Source organism: Amia ocellicauda, chromosome 15 (genome assembly GCF_036373705.1).
Source record: "Amia ocellicauda isolate fAmiCal2 chromosome 15, fAmiCal2.hap1, whole genome shotgun sequence".
NCBI classification, from domain to species: Eukaryota; Metazoa; Chordata; class Actinopteri; order Amiiformes; family Amiidae; genus Amia; species Amia ocellicauda.
In genome coordinates this window covers 18523376-18540177 of record NC_089864.1, presented here as the reverse complement: position 1 = coordinate 18540177, position 16802 = coordinate 18523376, and the positions used below count along the sequence as shown (strand labels likewise).

Sequence of the window (16802 nt, the reverse complement as noted above, 5' to 3'; positions counted from 1 at the left end):
GGCAGGCCCTGATACTGCCCTAGACATCATGGTTGTGTGATTAAGATCTTCCTTCCCCTATAAAAACACCTTCTTATCCAGACAAATTTAAAACTAGTTCTGCTCTGAAAAGTAATTATACTACATACCTTTCTCCTTACCAGGGATGTTCTCCTTTACTTCATCCTGTGATGCCTGTTGAAGATCAGCTCTACTCAATGTATTCAGGGCTTCCTCTTCCTCAATTTCACATAATATCTACATTAAAGTAACAAAGCAGCCAATTAATGTAGTGGCTGATTAATACTAAAACCTTCTATTTAAAAGTGAAGTTATTCTGTCACATGTACAGTTGACATTTTGAAAGCATGCAAAACACCAGCATGGAAAGAGTTTCAGAAAACTGACATAAAAAAATATTAGACCTTTAAATAACAATGCAGTCTAATTTCTAATCTAACATGATGGTGATACTTTAATTTGGTGTCATTTCATTTTAAATTTTCATCTCAAAGCCAAATATGATGGTTGACATTGAAGTTTTTTTTTTTTTTTTATTCTTTAAAACTGGTTAAACAGATCTTGTATTTTATCACATTTCTTTATGACCAAAAAATGAAAGACATACTCGCTCTTTTAATCTGATAGGGTCCTCATGGTAATCAGAGGCCAACTCCTTCAAAAGATCGTTGCTGTAATCTGAAATAACTCCATAACTGTCTTGATTGAAATCATCTGAAAAAGTAAGAAATACACCTAGGAGTCAAATTAAGCACATGCTCAAAACAAAAACAGAAAACATGTCACGTCATTGAGTCTGTTCAGAGCACATATTTTGATCATTTAAAAAGAACAATGATTATTTCAACAGCACATTTGAGGCTATGCATATAAGTAATATTTGACTATGTTTTGCAGATATTAAAATTGAGTGGTTGTGGCTATAGCATCACAATCATCAGTAGCCTAGTTGCTTTATCTCACCACAGTATGTTTCCTCTAGATCCTGAAGAATAAGTTGTTTAGCATGGTGTATCCTGTTTGTAGACGATTTCAGACATGAGAGCACTGACTCGGGAATCTCGTCAGGGATCTAAGAAATTAGCAAATATAAAACATGCAGTGTTGTCATGTAGTATTATACTATCTGCAATGCTTACTGTTCCTACACATACTGAGAGTGGCTGTATATTTTTATGGGGAATGAATCGAAACCATGCTGGAATTCAAATCTTTGCACATCATCAAAAATTCATCACCTCCACACAATCCCCACGCAGAAGGGACAACAAAAACACCCCCCACACACACAAAAAGGTTAAGTCTTTTGCTATGAAATGAATATAAAAGAGAGAACTCACTGGATCTTCATCAGAAATGCACTCATCTTCGGAGGACGAGTCTAAGTCTTCAGTGTCTGAGCTGTGAAGGCAGATCTGGCCCAGCTCTTGTTTCATGGTTTCTTCAAAACATGCGTTGTCCATCCTTCTCGCTTTGTGCTTTGTGAAGAGGGCAATACTGACAGCACTGACATTTAGGCTAATTCTGTTCAAATACAAAAACAGCCAATTATATTGGATATGCAATGAGGCACACTAAATTGTAAGCCTTGTTAATCTTTTTTATTTTATATTGGTTTACTATAGCTTAATGATTTAACCATATGCAGTGCTTCAGTGATATAAGGGCTGGCAGTAAGCAGGAGGTGGAACTTCATAACCGGCAATGTAATAATAAGATGTAAATAATTAAGTTGTGCTTAAGTGCACAATAATGAGAACTAAATGACATGTAGGCCTCGTTGTTGTTGTTGTTGTTGTTGTTGTTGTTGTTGTTTTTAAATACACGACACGTTTAAAGACATGTCGCGAACACTGAATGTATAAGCGTCCCTGCTGATGTGAAGCTGCAGCTTTCCTTACGAAAACAAAAGCTCTGCGATGACAAGAGCTAATACGTTGTACAATGTATTTATTTAGTCGTATAAAGCAGTTGTATATTCTCAGTAACAACTTGTGTTCACAGCAACCATCATTCACTATAAAGCTGCAGCATAAAACGCGATGTGTTTTATTTTTTATTTTTATATTAACCAAACGAATCGTTCTAGTCCTAAACTATGTATTTATTAATAAAGCGGAATGCACCTGTAACGCGCAGCTTCCAGTCACGACACCTCCGCGTCCCGCTGCCATAGCAACAGCAAGCCGTGCCTGAACCCAGTACGGGAAGCGTATAGGGACAAACGGCACAACAACAGAGCAACGAACGCTGTGAATTGTCCAGAAGGTAAAGATCAACATCTGATCAAAACCCCAGATAGATAGGCTTTCTGTCTATCAGAACTGCCTGGCCAATGCAGATGTTGGTTGTATTTCAGCCAATTAAATGTATGCACTTGAATGCACAATACACATGATACCTAGGCAGGATATCAGATGATAGTCAGATATTTGCATTACCACGGATGTTTTGGTTATGCTCTCCACGGGGCAAGAGCCCAGCTATTAAGCAGCAATATCAATGTAGCAAAGCTTTAAGTTAATGATAATTTATTTCAGTGAACGGGCAACTGTACAACCCAGTTGTCTCGGAGTCAATGTGGGTCTACTTGACAAATTAAAGATTAAACGGGTTAACTCCTGAATGGAGCCTATGCCCAAGTGGTGTGACTGGCATTCAATTAAAACATGATTGAGGTTTGGACCCAAACACAATGCTGACCTCCCCCATACTCGTTGTTGGCCTTCTTTTTTTATTCTTTCTTTACAAAAGATTACCCCAGTACACTAGCGTGAGCGTCAGGTGTGTTGAATTTATTTACTGTGATAAGAAATGAACATAACCTATATTACACATCAAGAACATTGCACATCAAGAACACAAGATGCTTTTAATTATGCCAACTAAGGTACCCACTACGTGTCCCAAGATATCCCACTGTATACTATTTAGCAAAATAAAGTTGGTTAACCTCTGCATTTATCACAAAAGATAATGAATGCAATTATCTTTCAAGCATTGTGTAATAAATTAGCTCTTTCGTTAATCATTATTTACTTGGCCTGTATAGTACATGTTAGATTGAATAACCACCAACCCAACTCTAAATTATGCTGATCAGCACTTCCTGTATTCTTCAATAGAGGGCAGTATAATTATACTAAAGTTGAGTAAAGTTGAATAGTTCACTTTCACTTGCCATATTATTGACTGAACTTCACTAATTCCTGCAGTGGTTTACACTTACAATTAAGTGGGTTTAAAAGCTATCCAGAATGAGACATTCTTAATTGTATTAATTAATTACCATCCCCTTTATAATGTCTAAATTAATATAAATGATTCTTAAGATTATATAACTAATTATTATAATGCATTGGTATTGGTAAAACACTGTCAAACAAACAGCCATTCTTCACCGGAATATATTTAAGTACAAAATATTTTTGTTGTTGTTGAATTTGTTTTTGTCCATGATACTGAGACTAAGCTTAAAAACCATATAGTAGCCTAACCATCACATCTTTGTAACTTAATACTGACAAAAATATAACATGCCATGTACAAATAAATACATTACCTACACACACTGCTAATCATTAATGAAAATAGATAAATACTAATGTACCATGAAATACACATTTGGAAAAGGTTGTTTATTGCTGAGTGATCAAGTGTACAGTACAAATATTAAACCTGCACCCAAGAACTCAGAACACAGTTTTTTCCCTTTATGAATTATGTGTTCAGTAACAGTAATATGTAACACGTGAATTATAAATTATTTCCTCCCAGTTTAATTTGTGACTGTGTTATAAGGAAATGTTTTAAATAAACAAATAAAGTGTGTGAAGCACATGTGGCCTGACTGTAAACTATTAACACATAACCAGTAAGGAAGGTATAATATGTACTTTGGAACTATTGAACCAGGAAAGACTTTACAATGCAAATCCAGGACATAGAGAAGGAAACCTCAGAAAAAAGTGTATACAGGTTATGGAATATGATCAGTAGGACGCATTATATGTAAGTACTAAGTGTCTTTGTATTACTTAGCCCTATATTTGAGTCTTTTGGTTTTTATAGCCTATAATGTTAATTATATATATATATATATATATATATATATATATATATACAGTGGGGGAAAAAAGTATTTGATCCCCTGCTGATTTTGTATGTTTGCCCACTGACAAAGAAATGATCAGTCTATAATTTTAATGGTAGGTGTATTTTAACACTGAGAGACAGAATAACAACAAATAAATCCAGAAAAACGCATTTCAAAAAAGTTATAAATTGATTTGCATGTTAATGAGGGAAATAAGTATTTGACCCCTTCGACTTAGTACTTGGTGGCAAAACCCTTGTTGGCAATCACAGAGGTCAGACGTTTCTTGTAGTTGGCCACCAGGTTTGCACACATCTCAGGAGGGATTTTGTCCCACTCCTCTTTGCAGATCCTCTCCAAGTCATTAAGGTTTCGAGGCTGACGTTTGGCAACACAAACCTTCAGCTCCCTCCACAGATTTTCTATGGGATTAAGGTCTGGAGACTGGCTAGGCCACTCCAGGACCTTAATGTGCTTCTATTTGAGCCACTCCTTTGTTGCCTTGGCTGTGTGTTTTGGGTCATTGTCATGCTGGAATACCATCCACGACCCATTTTCAATGCCCTGGCTGAGGGAAGGAGGTTCTCACCCAAGATTTGACGGTACATGGGCCCGTCCATCGTCCCTTTGATGCGGTGCAGTTGTCCTGTCCCCTTAGCAGAAAAACACCCCCAAAGCATAATGTTTCCACCTCCATGTTTGACGGTGGGGATGGTGTTCTTGGGGTCATTCCTCCTCCTCCAAACACGGCGAGTTAAGTTGATGCCAAAGAGCTCGATTTTGGTCTCATCTGACCACAACACTTTCAACCAGTTCTCCTCTGAATCATTCAGATGTTGGCAAACTTCAGATGGGCCTGTACATGTGCTTTCTTGAGTAGGGGGACCTTGCGGGCGCTGCAGGATTTCAGTCCTTCACGGCGTAGTGTGTTACCAATTGTTTTCTTGGTGACTATGGTCCCAGCTGCCTTGAGATCATTAACAAGATCCTCCCGTGTAGTTCTGGGCTGATTCCTCACCTTTCTCATGATCATTGAAACTCCACGAGGTGAGATCTTGCATGGAGCCCCAGACCGAGGGAGACTGACAGTTATTTTGTGTTTCTTCCATTTGCGAATAATCGCACCAACTGTTGTCACCTTCTCACCAAGCTGCTTGGCGATGGTCTTGTAGCCCATTCCAGCCTTGTGTAGGTCTACAATCTTGTCCCTGACATCCTTGGACAGCTCTTTGGTCTTGACCATGGTGGAGAGTTTGGAATCTGATTGTTTGATTCCTTCTGTGGACAGGTGTCTTTTATACAGGTAACGAGCTGAGATTAGGAGCAGTCCCTTTAAGAGAGTGCTCCTAATCTCAGCTCGTTACCTGTATAAAAGACACCTGGGAGCCAGAAATGTTGCTGATTGATAGGGGATCAAATACTTATTTTCCTCATTAACATGCAAATCAATTTATAACTTTTTTGAAATGCGTTTTTCTGGATTTTTTTGCTGTTATTCTGTCTCTCAGTGTTAAAATACACCTACCATTAAAATTATAGACTGATCATTTTTTTGTCAGTGGGCAAACGTACAAAATCAGCAGGGGATCAAATACTTTTTTCCCCTCACTGTATATATATATATATATATATATATATATATATATATATATATATATATATATATATATATATATGGTGAAGATACATACACAATGTTTCCACTTGTTTTGATCTACATCTTCTCTTTTCCATAAAAAGTTCCACAAAGTTGATTGCTTTATGATTTTTCATGTGTTCATCTTCTAGGTCTTTTTTAATCTCTTGGTATCCATTCAATAGCTTCCTTCATCCATCTTTGATCTGCTTGTCTTGCAAAGTGTCCAGGCCATTGGCATTGTAACATTTTCACTCCTCACATTATATATATATGAGAGAGAGAGAGAGGATAGTAGGTCCTGTTTACAATAAACATTCAATAATGGTAAGAATAACACAATGTAGTTCATTTGAATCTTATTGTTTCAAAATACTTGATAAGAGATCCTTCCAGTATTCAGAAATTATATAAATCATCTGGAAATATAGCTTCATCTCCTTGTCTCTTGACAACTGCCATTATTCTCTATTGCATAAAGGAAGATAGATATTGAATACTTGGGGTAGAACTGAAGACCACAGAACAACAAAACTGCAATTCTAAAATGCGTCCAGATACGTCTGTAGGATTGCTGACATTACAGACTGAAGTGCATTTAGTCTTAATTAACAGTTTAATGTATACTAGATAATTTGCAGGAAGTATAAATCTTCTAAGGTGCTCAACATTGATAAATGAAAGCATTACAAATGCTTGAAACTCTTTTTCTTGAGCAGCATAAATCAATATAAATAAAAAACAGTAAATTAATAAAGTGATAGGCAGGACCCTCTCCAACTCATGGTGAGCACTACAGCCATGTTTACTACAATGTTTATCTGGGGATTATTCTGAGAAGCTATGATCTATATTAATGTTATGATTTTAATTACAGGCACTGTGAAAACTGAAGTCAAAACCATGAAAGTAGAAGACAGGATATATATTCTCAGATACTTTCTAATGCTTTTCAATGGATTTTTCTTGGTAAGATGCACAGAAAAACTCTAATGCCAAACAGTACAAGCACAGGGTAAAATCCCATTCTAGAACATTTCCTCATTCCATGGTATCAGATCCTTGTGTTATATTTCCAAACTGGGATGTGAAAGATATATGAAAAGGTAATGTCTGCATAGTCTAGATTCAGTTTACATAGTAATATATTAAGATGGAATGTAATATGTTATATACATATTCAAGAGGGCTATACAAATGTATTTAATAGTATTCCATTAATTTCTCTATAACCTTGTATTTGTTTGAATTAAGGTACAGTATATTTTGTCTCTTCGGAATTATCATGTAACCATCGGTGTTGTATTATACAAAAACGTTTTCAAAAGGAAAACAAACAAACAAAATTTATATTAAAACTTGGTAACTAAATTAAATAGCTAAGGGATAATCTGGATAAAATCTGAATTATTTAGATTCTAGGTGTCACTCTGATGGGATCTGGTCTTTGGATTTTTTTTGACAACAACAGTTTCATCACATTGATACGTAAGTATGTGAAAACATAAACATCTACTGATTCCGTCAGTGTAAAAGATGTCTCTGAAAGTCAGTTGATTCATTTGAGAAGAGAAGTTGTAGAGAAATTATAGAAGTGATTATCTGAAGAGCAGGACTACATTATTTTAAATCAAGAAACTAAGTTAGATTACAAAATGTATTCAATTAAAGTGTACTGAGCCTTTAGGAAGCCAATTAGATGTTTCTTTATCAATCTTTATGGCCCTGGGATTTAACCAGAAAGGTTGAAATGAGTTCAGTGTTCCCTGTAGAGATCTGTGATGAATAATGGTATTCAAACATGTGCTGTTGTCCATCTAAAATCTTTGCAAACCATGTGAGAGGTACACATTTCCTCATTATGACTATATATTTTATTTCACATGCAAATATGTAATTATGTCTAGCCTGTGCCCCCTTCTAGACGTGTATTTTACCAATCCAGGCCCAAATAGAGTAATTTGGAAAACATGACATCTGTTGCCGTCCTAGGCACTACAATCCAGACACAAAATTATAATTGGACTGCATATATGTGATGTAAGATTGTCAATCTAAAAGATGTTGCCTGTGTTTTACTCTTGATTTTAACCTGTCATTTTGTACCCATAGGAGATAAAGGCCAAAACATTGATCCTGTGGAATTTATTGCAACGTGTCTTGTTCTAACTGGCCTCATAATTGTAATTGTCTGCATCCTGGCATGTGTGGGTGCTTACAAAGAGATAAGGTGTCTTCTAATATTGGTACGTCTCACATGTATTGACTAAACCCATTTTAAAAAGTGCAATAAAACTAAAATGTTCCTTGATAAGTCAAATCAGGTGCTTTATGATGTGTAACAGTTTCATATGAGGTGTGTGTGATTTATTCATCAACATAAATGGTATGTTTTGCTTTTTTGTTGTTTTCAAGCTGTCAATTACTGGCCTTAATGTCGTATTTATTTATTTTCTTAGCCCTGAAATGTTTCAAACATGCCACACTTCCATATGAAGAGCATATGACCTAAATGTGGATATAATATAATTATATATAATATTTATATATAAAATATAGTTTTGACAAAATATAATTGTAATACTTTGGACTGGCTTGTTTTAACACCTTAATTGATTAAATTAGTAGATTTGAAATGAATACACACAGTATTTGTATTAACCCATTAATAATACCTAGTTATTTTGCTTTTTCAGTACATGAGCTGTTTGGTCATTATATTTACTGGCCAGCTTCTTGTAACAATAGTAATATTGAGCAATACAAATAGGGTAAGTATATAATTTTTTACACTTAAAATGAAAAATCTGCTTTTGTACTAAATCCTCTTATTTCTGGTTCCTTCCCACCTTTTCAACCATTATGTACTACATACATTTAAAACCATTTAACTAACTACTAACTACTGAAACAGACAGAAAGCAGTTATTTGCACAATGAGGTTCCCAATCAAATGCTTACCTTTAAATGTTATGTGATGCTTGTTTGTTTGGTTGCAAAGTACCACAAAAAGGCTTGTGCAAAAATAAAACAACAGCATTTTTTTTTTGTATTAATAGATTAATGATGCACTGGTTAAGAAAGTTGATGATATCATTAAAACATATGGGAATGAAAGCCTTGAAGACACTGGAAATTACAAACATGAATGGAAACTTATGGATGCTGTGCAACACAACGTAAGTATAAAATCTGAACAGGAAAGGTATTTTTTTAAAGTCAGGGTACTATAGATAAAGCTTATGTCACTGACCCACCATAATGTGAATGTAATGTTCATTTTAAATACCAAAGATTATATTGACAGGAAACAATTAAAACCCTACAAAGTGTAAGAGAAAATGGTTCAGAAATTACAATGCACTTGCAACTTGCAAGCAGTTTTTTAAACATTAAATTTAAGTCATATATGTGCTTTCCTAGGGATGGTTAACAAATACACAATTGAATGATCACAAACAACTATTAATGTGTGTCGTGTCTGGTTTCTTGTAGTTGAAATGCTGTGGAAAAGACAACTACACTAACTGGCAACAAAACGACAAGATAGCGTCTGAAAAAGATGACAATATTTTTCCTTGTTCATGCATGAATGTCACAATTTCAGAAATGTTTTGTAACCATACACATCTGAATGAATACCAAGTCTTTAACCAGGTAAGAATTATTAGGTGTTTGTGATGAAGACTGAAAATTTAAGTTTACAATAGATTATATTACACTTCCAGTCAATTAGTTGTTATTCACTAGACATATTGTTAATCATATTTTCTATAATATAAAATCAACAATATTGAAAAAGACATTCATTGTTTGGATGTGTGCACAGTTTTAACTTGTAAATATGACAGTTATGATTTGATGACCATGCAATGAAACCATTTTTTTTATTAATACAGTTTATATAATGATTGTCTATCCTGAGAAAGAAAATCCTCAATAGTGCATATCCCCAGTAATCAGTTCATTATCCAGCGAAAATCTATTATTTTCTCACCCTTTCTCAGTCTTCACAGCTGTTCAAATCTTATGGTTGTAGTCACTTCAATCCCCCATTCACCTCTATATTTAATGTTTTGTGAGGTCATCTTTATCCCTTTTCCACAGACTGATAAGTTTCTGTATCTTTTTTTTTTGTCAAAAGGGCTGTGAACAACTAATGAAAGACTGGCTGTCCAGGAATGTGCTTGCAGTTTTGGGACTTGATTTAGGACTCGCCATAATTCAGGTACTTAAAAAATCTAAGGTGAACCTTATTAATATGTGCATGAAATCAAAACAGTGATGGGAATGAAAATAAATTATTTGTTCTTTGTCTCACAGGTAATTTATTTTGCCTTTGAAACATCACTAAAAAATCATAGTAGGTTCTTCCATTCAGAGTTCCATTAGATCTTGAGGAATTCTCAGACCAGACCAGTGGAACACCCCAGGTTAAGATGACAATGTATAAAAGATGGGCACTTTTATAGCTTGTCCACTGGTCTGATCTGAGAATTCTTCAAGTTTAAAACAGAATTATGTTTCTTTATATGGTAGTCAATCAAGGCTACAAGAAAAGACTAAGCTGAGAAGAATAATTGCTACCAATACTGCGTGTCTATTCCTTTACCCAGTCAGTAACTATATTATTAAAATCTACAATTCCATTAAAATATATAGATACTATGACAAGCATGTTGAAAATTAACTCAGAACAAGGACGGAATTCTAATATTGTTCTAATCCTGTTTTTCTAGGTGTTCCAATTTGTTCTTGCTGTCTATTTGTTTAGAAACATTGGAAGAAGACGACTATAGAACGTCACTATATCACATACGCTTATCACATTTAAGAGGAACAGTCAACAAGTACACCAGTTTTTGTGGACACTGAGCGTAAAGAAAGTGGATACCCTGATTTTATGTCCACTGGGATTTCATATTTGGTTCTTTTGTAAACATGAAACAATCAGTCCATAAATCCATGCACAATAGTTCATGGACGCTTTGGGCTCAATAGGGATTGGAGTGAAACAGGCAGATGAGTTCCCAGGTAGAGGTCAACTCTTCAGTTAAGTTCAACAAGAGGAACCTTTATGTAGTTATTAAGAAAACAAATACAACCTGTTCAATTAACACATGTACATAAAAGTAATATACTTTAGGAAGAGCATGCAATGTTCGTGTAAATAAATGAAATCTTAAACACACAGACAAACTTAACCTAAAGTACCTCATTTACAATGGAAAAACTAAAATTGTTTCAAAACTATTGCCTGATCATATCGCCACAGAAATGTTATGGAAAGAGCATGATGGGAGAGTTATGTGAAATATTTAACCATTATAAACATGCTCTGGAAAACGACTGGGAATGAATGGATAAGTATAGGTGGTAACACTATTAAAATAATATGAAGGAATGCTTAGAATACCTTCACCTGTGATAGCTAACAAAAGGGGATATACCGTATTGATGAGTGTGGTCCGCATTAAAATACCAGAAGAGTTTGCTTTATAGAAGGTTGTTAGCTCTTTCAGATAAATCCAATTAAACGGAGCATACTATTCCAAAAATAACCCTGTAACATATGGTATACTGCAGTCCATAATAACATTTTTGAAATTGGAAGATGACAGAAAATATTTAAAGGAACCACAAGAAATTCCTTTGAAAACGAAAATGTTGTGTAGATAAAAGCCATTCTGAGTCACTGAACAGCTTTTATCATGAAACAGAGGCTTTCCTATCTAGCTGTTATAAAGTCAAACTGGAAAAGCTCAGTTTGCTCAGATCCATACGAACCGTTACCAAGTTCAATTGCTTAAAACGGCTCCATCAGCATCCCTTGTCCGCTCATATTAGCGGCAGGCTGCTTGTGTCTTTTGTCAGTGAGCAAGGTGTTCGGATTCATTGTTCAAGTGTACTAAACCCAGACAGAAGCCAGACAGTGCAGGCCTGTGGATTTATATAAAGATTAAAGCATCAATAGCCACCCTAGTCCAAACCAAATTCAAGTTTGGATTGTATTCATGTTTATACTGTCAAGGGTTTTCTGTTACTGCTCTGTAGCTATTGTTTAGCAAAACAGCTTCAAGCGTATCATTTGCACTCTGGTGTTGAGGAGAGGGCTTATGAAGGTGCACCCACATGGAAAAACCGACACATTTGAAGTGTATTGTTAATATTAATTTGATGTTGAGAAGCCTAAGACTACTGGATTTGTTCGCAACTCTATGATCGCATTTCTTGCTTATTGACTGCTTTCTGCTGATTCATTAATTTGATATAATAATTTTAAACTTTTTTTTATTTTAATTTTTTTGCACTTTCAATTATACTCTGGGTACAAGTAATATTAATGAATATGAATGTACTGAATTGCAAATATATATTTTTAATTGCAGTATGCCTATAAAACGTAGATCATTCTTAATGGTTTAGTGATCAAAGTAATGATAGCAAGAGAGAAAAAAAGTACATTTACTTTAGTTAACTCTTGTTGTATATATCTTGTGTGTAGTATTATGTTATAACTGTTTAAGAAAGGCATTACATTACATTCTAAACAAAGTTCCCACGAGAGTAAAGCTGAAATTGCAAATATGATGACGTTTTATATATTTCAAAAATGTTAATTACCATATATAGATAATTAGTTTAGCAAGCACTATGCCAATATAGGGACACAACAATGCAGATTAATAATAGTATATTCATAATAGTACTTTATCAGGTTTAGAAAAGTAGCAGTATCATTGTTATAACCTATAACTTCTTTATACGTCTAAAAAGTAACAAAAAAGTAGTTTGTATTTCTTAGGAGACAGACTGCCAAACATGTTTGCTATTGTAGAACCATTTCCTAAATACTGCTGTTATAACAAGAGATTATTAAAGCTTGGTTGGTCATGAAAGGTGGTACAGAATTTGATCTGGTAGATGTTTGTCTAAAGGGGTTGCATGTGTGGAGTTTGCATGTTCTCCTTGCATGTAGGTTTTCTCTGTGTGCTGTGGTTTTGGCTACTTCAAATTGCCCTGTAGTTGTGTGTGTATATGTGTGTGTGTTGCCCTGCAAAGTACTGTCTTCCCTTCCACAGTGCGCCCTGTGGTGTCAGCTCACAGTGTTGCTGTATCGGAAAAAGTAGCTGGTGATGATGGATGAATGGGATGCATGTTCATTTAAAGATGTTAGCAATCTGTTGGAATTTATGGACTTTGTGAAATATTCACCATATTAAGATGATAAAAACATATTTCAACCAAGGACACATATTTGGGATTCCTAATAAATCCCTAATGCATTTTGTATAAATAATTCACCGTCTCAAATACAAATCAGTGTTATGATGCTGATCTGTAGAGTGGTATGTTTTGGGACTTGCCCTCAAAAGTGCTCATTCTGTCATTCTGCAGTGGTGTCCAGGAAATGTTGAGATCAGCAGGCTTTTAGAAGTTACCACGTAACTGGCATTAATATCGGCAACAAATCCAGTCACTTTATTAAAATGAACTCCACTGGTGATGAGTAATTCAGATTACAGATTTACTGTATCAGCTCATATCATTGTCAGTTGTGAGGTATTTGATAGTCCTTAGAGAACAAACAAAATATCCTGATCTTTTGCATCTGTAGACTAATCAGTAACTGCAGGTACACTGTGTACAACTGCTAAGCATGTCTGAGTGTTCGTGTTGTGCAAATCCTCAGTTTGAGGTACATTCCTTTGTCAGATGACCTGCCGTTGATATTTATTACATGTTCGGTCAGAAATGCAGAAATGCACGTTTGTGATTATCATTTGTTTTTCCAGGGGAATATTAGCACAAACAAATGCCTCTGTCACTACCACAATAAGTCTCATGTTGTGTTATTAATAAAATACATTGTCTGTAACCACTTAAAATGTCAAAGTAGCTGTAAATCTGTTAAACATAACTTTTGGTTTGCCTCAAATTACTGTAATACATGGGCACATTTACAAAAGTTAAATATAATAGGCTTTCAAAAGTATAATCTGCAGGGTATTAATAGTTTTGGAATGCAGGCCATGTGTGTCAAACATGTTTTACCAAATTAATCCTCAATTAAAAGCATTCAAGACATCATGTATAGATTTAAAACATAACGATGCTGGCTGAAAGTGCATTCTTCAGTTTAATGCCAGTCACAGTTGTTTCTTATACCCCTGTTATATTTAGATCAGTCCTCCTTTCTCGCACTTAGACTGCAGCACCCAACGGATTTGCTTCACTGGAGGCTTCAAGCAACCTGGTTTATGGTAATTTAACTTTATGACCATAAAATAAAAAACATATCTCCAGGTGAGAAATCTCTTTGGAATGCATTGTAAACATATGAGTGCTATACAACATAGCTTAAAACAGTTGCAAGTATTACAGGATTACATTAGTTAATAAATTCCATACTAATGAACCTCACATATAAAAATAATTTGATGTATTTTTAGAAATAAACCATTTCTAGTTTGCTTTTAAACACACTATAACTCCGTACTGTAAAACATCTGTGGAAATGAAGACATTTCTGAAGAACAGAACCTCTAAATACTGATAACCCTCATCAACCATCTACTAATCTTTTGAATAAATAGACCCATGATTGACCTGGATGGAGATTTTCTGAAGATATCTGTCACTGTGTCCTAAGTTAACAGACATGGAAAACTGAATGCCATTATAATATATCACTTTATTTTTACGCACAAATACCTATAACACTATACAGCAGGGTGTTTACTGGAGCAATCTAAGTACAGTGCCTTGCTCAAGGGTACAAAAGCAGTGTCCCCCACCTGGGATTGAACCCACAGCCCTCCACTCCACAGTCCAGAGCCCTGAGCACTACCCCACACAGCCCTACAACACTGCTGTGGCCATGCAAGCTCACAGGGAGAACACCTACATGACAAATAACACACTTACAATAATTTAATAATGGAAAACTTCAATAGCCTCAACACAACAGTCAGTTTATCAGTGCAGTTAAACAAAAACAGGATACTTACAAACAATATGGTATAGGTATACCCTGCATAGTGCTTTGCATGCGTAGGGTGAATTACACAATGGACAAGGCTAGACTAGAGCACAGAGCAGGAAAACGATATTGCAACACATATATATATATATATATGTGTGTGTGTAGACACTAAATTTAAAGGTTCTGGTTTAAAGCATTACATTTATTTAATAATAAAGAATATTTAAAGTCTCTAACATCTGGAATACATATGAATATAATGTGTTGACTAAATATTATAAAATGTTCTATTCACAATACAACTATCTTGGTTTGCAATACATTATTAACATTTCATTTTTTTATTGAATGTATTTTGAAAGACATCTATTTATCCATTTGAAAGAGTTTAAGATATACTGTACTTTTACAAAACAAATGGGCTAAAGAACCAACCTAGCTTGACCTTTAAACACAAGTGCCCTTTGTAGTTCAAATCAAAGGTTAAAGAGAAAATTCGATTTGAAAAAGCAACAAGAGGAAAATAACATTTGAAAATGATTTGGATTTGTGTATGCTTTACCTGCATGTTAGACTGAAGAAAGAAATGCAGGCGACTTACAAAGCTTAATTCTGTAAAGGCCCTTAATAGAGTGGTCAAATCAGATTATGTGATCATTCTTTTGTGTGTCACTGCAGCTGGTATATTAAGCAAGCTATTTATGGCTTTCTCATCTCAAACTGAGCTGTATGTCTTCAGACATCAGCATATAAAATATTAGTGATCACCTGTGTTAACATTTTGTACCATGTGAGAATAATGCTCTCCTTTAATGCGTACATTATTTTTTCGGAAGGGTAAGGCTTTACAACAAATGTACAAATGTAACCTTTATCAAAATGTATTCCCATGTGTAAATTCTAGTTGCTCTACTGTTACACTCTTCTATTCTGAATGTTTCTAAGGAATTTTAATACTGGGAGAACATAAATGTAAGCAGTGTGCAACATTCGATGGTATGATGAGCTAAAAAAAGGTATGTTAATCGATTAGCTGACTCTTATTGCTAGTATCTTTGTAAAGATATTTTAATGTTTAAGGAATTTTAAAATACTTCTTCTGTTCTGAGCCACAAACTAGTTATGATTAGTATAAGTATTCATCAGTTTCCTGCATTTTGTATTTGATCCTTTCAAAGTCCTTTATCCTTTCTAGTCCTTTGTTCCACTTACCTACATAGACCAGGAACATCACAAGTTCTTATCTCAGTGCCAGAACTGTCCTTCCCATCATTGACTTTGGCATTCCGTGAAATTATATGAATCAAGCAATAAGTCTTTATTATTGAGTAAGTGATTCAGTGATTAAAAACATTACTCACACTGCTGTTAACAATTTGTGACTGCTACTTAATTGTGATGTCAGCTTCAACCAAAACCTATGACATAATGGAGTGTGCTTAGACTGGATACTTCACAAATAAAACTAATATGGTTAAAGACTTGTGTATTCAATTTCGAGTTTAATTATTAATATTTTAGTCAATAACATGATAAAACATCAACCTGATATTTACGTAAACTTGATACAGTAAATGTGAATGTAAATAGTATGTTTCCGCATTTTTGTAGATGAAACTATATACAAAATTAGTTAATTGTATTTAGTAATGGAATTTTGTTGAAGACAGCTGATGGAGAGAAAGATAAAAGGCAGCCTGTGTCATTAATATGCACTATGAGGTTGAGCATATTGTATACTTTATCTTACATAGAACCATAAACAAACTTCCCTGTTTATTATGGAATTGTAACTACATTTTTGCAATGTTGGTTCATTTGCTGAAACACTCTGCATATTTTGCATTGATTAAATAAGTACTCATAAAGTTAAAGTCATCCTTGGAGATTATAATGAAGAGGAATAACATCTGTACATTGCTAAGGCCTTGCTTGTCTTCCTTGTCATTGACATTTCAACATACAACCCGAACAGCACCGCGGTGTCACGTTGCGAAAGCCAAGCATATCACATGAAGTATTTAGAAGGCAGGTTTAGACGCTTGTCACATGTGCTTAGTGTTTCCTTTGTTATGGCTGAATAG

The 16802-nt window shown here is 34.8% G+C and overlaps 2 protein-coding genes across 3 annotated transcripts in view; one reads left to right on the top strand and one right to left on the bottom strand.

Annotated features, from left to right (window-relative positions):
- The window catches only part of lrriq1 (leucine-rich repeats and IQ motif containing 1), a 38763-nt gene extending 36582 nt beyond the window's left edge, over positions 1 to 2181 (bottom strand). The window contains exons 1-5 of the mRNA XM_066724265.1: positions 2127 to 2181; positions 1341 to 1524; positions 964 to 1072; positions 608 to 714; positions 129 to 237 (exon numbers count right to left, since the gene is read on the bottom strand). Coding sequence (XP_066580362.1) covers positions 129 to 237; positions 608 to 714; positions 964 to 1072; positions 1341 to 1463 — 448 coding nt within the window. The 5' untranslated portion in view covers positions 1464 to 1524; positions 2127 to 2181. The remainder of the gene's footprint in view (positions 1 to 128; positions 238 to 607; positions 715 to 963; positions 1073 to 1340; positions 1525 to 2126) is intronic.
- LOC136771840 (tetraspanin-19) overlaps positions 1 to 16186 on the top strand; it is an 87139-nt gene extending 70953 nt beyond the window's left edge. The window contains exons 1-9 of one of the 2 annotated variants that reach the window (XM_066724381.1): positions 3930 to 4011; positions 6610 to 6701; positions 7148 to 7220; positions 7845 to 7978; positions 8429 to 8503; positions 8792 to 8911; positions 9228 to 9389; positions 9877 to 9960; positions 10472 to 16186. In XM_066724381.1, the coding sequence (XP_066580478.1) occupies positions 6636 to 6701; positions 7148 to 7220; positions 7845 to 7978; positions 8429 to 8503; positions 8792 to 8911; positions 9228 to 9389; positions 9877 to 9960; positions 10472 to 10531 (774 nt within the window). In that variant the 5' untranslated portion in view covers positions 3930 to 4011; positions 6610 to 6635 and the 3' untranslated portion in view covers positions 10532 to 16186. Of the gene's footprint in view, positions 1 to 3929; positions 4012 to 6609; positions 6702 to 7147; positions 7221 to 7844; positions 7979 to 8428; positions 8504 to 8791; positions 8912 to 9227; positions 9390 to 9876; positions 9961 to 10471 lie in introns of those variants that run through there. The other variant, XM_066724382.1, reaches the window with a different exon arrangement.
- Positions 16187 to 16802: the final 616 nt, after the last annotated feature.